General features: G+C 36.9%; 1 protein-coding gene across 1 annotated transcript; it reads left to right on the forward strand.

Moving 5' to 3' along the window:
- Positions 1–4420: 4420 nt before the first annotated feature.
- Positions 4421–5761, forward strand: LOC115296564 (damage-control phosphatase ARMT1-like). Its single transcript, XM_029945026.1, has one exon. It carries the CDS (start codon positions 4433–4435, stop codon positions 5759–5761), a length of 1329 nt encoding a protein of 442 aa, XP_029800886.1. The 5' UTR covers positions 4421–4432.
- The last annotated feature ends 1558 nt before the right edge of the window (positions 5762–7319 follow it).

The raw sequence follows: 7319 nt of genomic DNA on the forward strand, positions 1-7319 counted from the left end.
TAGCATCCTTTTTAAATCTAGACAATAATAAGGAAGTTTTGAGATCAAAGTAATGATTTATTTAACAAATTTAATGAAAGGAAATAAGCCCATCAAAAGAAGTGGATTGAACTGGTGGTTCCTGGTGTCATTATTTATTTATGACAGACCCATGCAGGGTGAAAGATGATATAGAGTTTTCTGGAGCGATACAAACTTAAAAACCCTATAGTCGATTGTTCCTCGAAAGTTGAAATAAGTGATAATAAAGTGACTTCTTCAACAAAACACATTTGAAAATTGACTTTTTTTTGAAGTAACGAATGATGTTTTTAATTTTTTATAGTTTATTACCAAGTTGGTTTCCATATAACACCCAGTGCTCTTCCCCACAGTGCCCCTCTCTATGACCATCACCTCCCTTCCCCTCCCCCCCACCTCCTCAGCCCTCAGTTTGTGCTCAGCATTCAAAAGCCTCTCATGATTTGCCTCCCTCCCTCTCCCCAACTCTTCCCCCGCCTTTCCCCTTCCCATGGTCCCCTATTGGGTTTCTCCTGTCAGACCTATGAGTGACATCAGCTGATGAATGGATCAAGAAGATGTTTAGTGTCAGTTCTCTGCAAGACAATGACATCGATTATGCTTCTTGATGTGGTATACACACACACACACACACACACACACACACACACACACACACACAATGGAATACTACATGGCAATGAAATCTATCCATTTGTAGCAAAATGGATGGACCTAGAGGGAGTCATGCTAAACAAAATAAGTCAGGCAGAAAATTGACTTTTAAAAAGTCCATTGAGAAATTTAGAAAAGATCATTCTTTTAAAAATATGCATATTTAAGAAATTTCTTCTATTCTCGGGTATTCATTTAGATGTTTCAGCCAAAGAACTAGTATACATCCCTCTGAATAGAGATGAATAGAGACCACATCTGAACATAGAGCGTCCTGTATTCTTCCTAGAATAATGCATGCATGGGATGAGTATCAAAAATACATATATGTCCCCTTTTCTTCTAAAATTTGATGTGCATATGAGTGTGTGCATGCACACATACATATACAAACAGCATGATCGATGTCATTGTCTCGCAGAGAATTGACACTAAACCATTTGTCACCACACTGGCTTTGTGAATCCGATGCAAAGGGCAGAGAGAACGAACAGTGGGAAGGTACCAGCAGCTTACATCTGCAGGGCATGATTTGTTTTACTTATACTACTGCCAAATGTTGAAACTATAAAATTCCCCGTAAACATGCTCTAACTTTGACCCTAGAACTCAATGCTTAACACTGAAACAATTCTGTCACTACTGCTATCTTGGTAATTTTACCATTTTTGTTGCTAGGACTATGGACAAAAACAGAGTAGGGCAAAGTAATACGAGAAATGAGAAATAAAAAGTAATTTAGAATTAGGCATTTTTCCCCATTAAAAAAGAGCACATTAATATTTGGTTTCCCAAGCTACCTTAAGTGACCAAAAGCAGTTCAATACTAGAAAACAAAACAACAAATTAAAAAATAATTGATCTTCATGGTTCATGGGTTCAAGACTCATGTCGGGCTCTGTGCTAACAGCTGAGAGCCTGGAGCCTGCTTTGGATTCTGTGTCTTCCTCTCTCTGACCCTCCCCCACTCCCACTCTGTCTCTGTCAAAAATAAATAAATATTAATTTTTTAAAAATTGATCTGAACAGAGTTCTGGATTGTTTATTTCTACTCTTTATTATCTTGTACAAGTCACATTAACTTCTTGAAAACTCAATTTTTTCATTTGTGAAATGCAGATGATAAGCCTGCCTAATCCATAGGGTTTTAGTACAAATAACATGAAATAGTACAAGAGAAAAATTTATTTTGATCTGTCCCTGACTTTTTTTTGTTTTATGTAGCTTGATAGCTTAAAAGAATATATATGATAAAAGAGATAAAACAAATAGCTTAGGAAATTAGGATAAATGGAAAGTAGAAACAGAGATATAAAGCCAGGAGCGTAATAACCACTAAATTTATACCATACAGTCCTAAATATTGTTAAGGTAAAGCTGCAATGTTAAATCTATGTTTCTAGCAGCCCAAGCAAAGACTGCAAAATGACAATATGTACAATACCTGAAAGACCCGTTTTTTAAATTAATACATACATATTAACATTACTTTGTAAATTCTAATTTTAATTAGTAATAATTATTTGAGCTTTCTTTGCTTCAGTTTTCTTATTCCTGAAAAGATAATTATATCTATGGCAAAAATGGTTCAGTGATGGAACTAAATAATGCATATGTGTGAATACAGTACAGTTTCAGTAAGTGCTAGCTACTATTATCACTAATGGCAACACCGCTATCATTAACACAAGCACTACCACCATCGCCACTTTTACGGATAGTTTTTTAAAATGTTTATTTATTTTTGAGAGAAAGACAGAGAGAGACAGAGTGAGATAGAGTATGAGTAGGGTAGGGTCACAGAAAGGAAGACACAGAATCCGCAGCAGGCTCCAGGCTCTGAGCTGTCAGTCAGCACAGAGCCCAAAGCAGAACTCTAACTCAGTGACGTAGATCATAACCTGAGCCGAAGTCAGATGTCAACCAACTGAGACATCCAGGCGTCCCTGATAATATTTTTACTACTCTCACCAGCAGGACAATAACTTATTCACAAACATTTAATAGGCATTTACTTTGTGCCAAGCACCTTGCTTAAATCTTTCCAGTTGCTATAATGTTTAATTTCTTAACTCATTCAGTAAATATTTATTGAGTAACTACTAGATGACAACACTATTCTAGATACAAAAAATATAGTGGTGAACCAACACACATATCCTGATACTTTTTGTTGTTGTTGTTGTTTTGTTTGTGTTTTCTTTTTCTGGAGCTAAAGTTCTACTGGAGGAGATAGGTATAATTCTATTTTCCTAATTTACTGATACAAAAATGGAGATCAATAACCTATGCAAGAACACACAGCAAGGACTGTCAGAAGCTAACTCAAACTCACATCTACTGCTGTCCACACAGAAGGCCACAGGATTCACACTTTTTTTTTTTTTTATTTTAGAGAGAAAGAAAGAGAGCAAGCAAGTTGGGGAGAGGGACAGAGGGAGAGAGAGTGACTTCCAGGCAGCCTCCATGCTGAGTGAGGAGCCTGAAACAGAGTTCAATCCTACCTGAAGTCAAGAGTCAACAGACTAAGCCACCCAGATGTGCCTCACACTCATGTTTTAGAATGGTTTAAATGTCTTAAGATTAAGACCTCAAAGGAATTGTGAAGTACAAATTTAATGCAGCTAAATATTATCACAAAATCTGTTCCTGCTCTGTATTTTCTTCCAGTTTTCCTTCACCAGTTGTATAAGCCAGGTTAAAGGAAAACTATGACAACATTCATGATGATGGAGAAGAAAAAGAGAAAAAGGAGAGAAAGGAAGGAAGAGGAGAAATTGCACAACATCTCATAAGCTAAATGTCCTCACACCATATATTCTGGCAACTTCACTTTTGGGTACATATAAATAATGAAGAATGTAAATTCACCTCAATAGGAGAGTGAGTCAATTTATCAAACTTTATTACTCAAAGGAACTACAGATTTGCCTATCAACATGAATCATATAAATGTAATGCATAGTAAAAAGGCAAGGTGTAGGGTAGGGGTCCCTGGGTGGCTCAGTCAGTTAAGGGCCCAAATTCGGCTCAGGTCATGATTTCCTGGTTCATGAGATCAAGCCCCATGTGGGGCTCTGTATTAACAGCTCAGAGCCTGGAGTCTGCTTCAGACTCTGTGTGTCTCTCTCTCTCTGCCTCTCCCCCACTCATGCTCTGTCTCTCTCAAAAATAAATAAACATTAAAAAAAACACACACACAAGGTGTAGAACAGTACATAGAGCACTATTATATAAAGCTCTGACTGTTGTGCTATTTAAACATACATATGTTAATTAATTAATTAAAATGAAAACGTTTACATTCAAGTTTATATCTAGCACTGGTAACATAAGAAGGTAGAAGAAATAAAGGTATAAACTTCAATCAGGAATAGAGAAGAGCTTTCCAATCTATTGGTGATTTGTATCACTATAGTAGACACACAACTACTCTTTATACCTTAATCACATCATAGGTGTATATTATATATGCATTATGTCATATATATTTCATAATGTTATATGCCATATCAAATAATTTATATTTTCTCTGTTGTATACACTATTTAATAAAATATAATTATATTTTATTTCCATGAAACAAACTTTGTTTACCTTTTAGCCTTATAATAGAAATTATAACCCAAAGTTATGATTAAATGAAAAAGATTTTTTTAAAGCACAGTTATGTAATGTTAACAAAGTTTATTATATTATAGTTTATAACACAAAACAAGAATAAATGAATTCGAGCTTAGGCGCTGGCAACGAGGAGATGATGGCCGGGGCTCCGGCGTCCCTCTCGGGACGGGACGTAGGATCGTTTGCATATCTTACAATTAAAGACAGAATACCACAGATCTTAACCAAGGCTATTGATACATTGCATCGACATAAAAATGAATTTTTTGAGAAACATGGAGAGAAAGGCACAGAAGCTGAAAAGAAAGCGATTTCTCTTCTTTCTAAGTTACGAAACGAATTGCAAACAGATAAACCAATTATCCCCTTTGTTGAGAAGTTTGTTGATACCGACATATGGAATCAGTACCTAGAATATCAACAGAGTCTTGCAGATGAGAATGACGGGAAACCCAGATGGTTTTTCTCCCCTTGGTTGTTTGTGGAGTGCTACATGTATCGTAGAATTCACGAAGCCATTACCCATAGTCCACCAATCGATGACTTTGATGTATTTCAAGAATCCAAGGAGCAAAATTTCTTTGAGTCAGAGGAATCTATCATTGCTCTGTGTACTCATCTGCAGGAGTTGGTGACAACTGTCGAAGACCTAGATGAAAACCAGCTGAAAGATGCATTTTTCAAACTCCTTCAGGTTTCCCTGTGGGGAAACAAGTGTGATCTGTCTCTGTCGGGCGGGGAGACCAGTTCTCAGAGAACCAATATAATAAATTCTGTGGAGGAACTAAAACCTTTCATTTTAGTGAACGACATGGACCACCTTTGGTCCCTGCTGAACAACTGCAGAAAAGCAAGAGAAAACGCATCCGTTACTAGAGTAGATATCGTCCTGGATAATTCTGGCTTTGAACTCGTTACGGACTTAGTATTAGCTGACTTTTTATTGTCCTCTCAACTGGCCACTGAGATCCATTTTTATGGAAAAACAATTCCGTGGCTCGTTTCTGATATGACTCTCCACGATTTTAAGTGGCTAATTGAACAGATGAAAGATTCCCATCACAAGTGGATGGCCAAGTGCGGGGCTGACTGGGAAAACCATATTCAAACGGGCAGATGGGTGTACCACGATCACATATTTTGGACGCTTCCTCACGAGTTCTGTGTCACGTCTCAGGTGGCCCCCGACCCCTATGCTGAACTACAAAAGGCACACTTAATTTTGTTCAAGGGGGATTTGAACTACAGGAAGCTGACGGGCGATAGGAAGTGGGAATTCACCATTCCGTTCCGTCAGGCCCTCGCCGGCTTCCATCCGGCCCCCCTCTGCAGTGTGAGGACCCTGAAGGCTGAGGTCCAGGTGGGGCAGCAGCCTGGGCAGGCCGAGCAGTTGGCAGCTGCCGAGCCCAACTGGCTGACCACTGGGAAGTTTGGGGTGTTGCAGTTTGATGGTCCGCTCTGACCTGGCTTAGAAACTCTTAAGTTGTAGGGATAAACCTGACCAACGCTTTGCACCCCCAAAAAGGCAGGGTGCTGCTTTGGTCGCCGGCCGATCTGCGTGGGCTAGGGGGAGCACTCGGGATGCCTCCCCCTCCCCTTGTGTTGTTTGGGAGATAGATGGAGTAAGCGAGTTCCAGAGAGTCACCTTTACGGTGGCATTTTAGTGACTCAAGTTCAATGCAGAATTTCGAGTGGTATTCATGACCTTATTTTTCATTGCACAGAAAGTAGAACATAAGTGAATTCTGCTTTTAGAGTTTGTTAACATTCTTTTGATGCTATACTGCATGGTATTTTGGGTAATATTCTAAGAGAGCCGCCGTTTCATTTTACTTGTTTTGGGGGCTCAAAAATAAGAGCTCTGGGAAAACATTTAAATATGCTTTGAAAAGAGAAGCATTTCTTACAGCTGTGCTATTTGAACAATGGAAGTAAAGATTACCTCATAAGTTAACTGTCAATTTTATTCTCCTTGAATTATATTTCCTTTTAAATACCCTGTTTTATTTGCATGCATTAGAATTTCGATTGACCTGTGGAACGGACAGCAGGAAACCCAAAATTAAACTGGTATTTGAAGAACTGTGATACCTTTTACATTCTATTTGCAACGTCCATGATCAACTGAACTATATTATTTTAACACATAAGTGCTTTAAATGAACAGATTTTTAGATTGTTTGGCAGTTTTTTAAAAAGTGCTTTAGATAACAAAGATTCTTGTGCATTGAATTTGGAGTACTCCCAACAAGTTAATTTTTTACATGCTTACAATGTTTTTGGTGACCACTTGATCTTAAAAGACTGTAAGTTTCAGGTCAGTTTGTTTTGAAACTGAAATCAGAAGTAAACCTGGAAATGTTTTCTTGAACTGGTATAATGAAATGAATTGTACTGAAAAAAAAAAAAAGAATAAATGAATTCTTATAAATGGAGCAATGATAGAAAGACCTGAAGAATATCTACATCATGAAATGTCATAAAGCCATTAGAAATAAATTAGAGCCATACCAATTTATTTGGAGGGCTTTTCATAAGTTATTATTGAGGAAGAAACTATGATAGAGAGAAAGGAATCATGAGAAATTTTTGGTTAACAAATAGTAAAGTATCTATATATTTATAGATATATTTTAAGTTATTGAGAAAGATGGGAAGGAAGAGAGGGGAAGCAAACAATAAAGAAAAAGACTGAACATGTTTTTAAAGCTAGCATGCATGATATAAACCCTTAAGTATAATTATTTTTTAATATTTATATGCATTACTAAATTAGAGCATCAAAACACTAAAGTTAGATCTATTGATATAGTGGAAGGACCAATATACTGAGTGAAAAGCAGGTGGAAAGTAACAGGTATATTAAAGATGATATCTATAAATAATAACAAATGATTATATATATCTATATAATATGTAATATATTATATATATATAATTTGTATACTCATAATGCATATACTTTTCTGGCAAGGAGAATGTATATATACTAGGATTACTTCTGTGGTTAATCTTGGTTA

This window comes from Suricata suricatta, chromosome 7 (genome assembly GCF_006229205.1).
Source record: "Suricata suricatta isolate VVHF042 chromosome 7, meerkat_22Aug2017_6uvM2_HiC, whole genome shotgun sequence".
In the NCBI taxonomy this organism is placed as follows: domain Eukaryota; kingdom Metazoa; phylum Chordata; class Mammalia; order Carnivora; family Herpestidae; genus Suricata; species Suricata suricatta.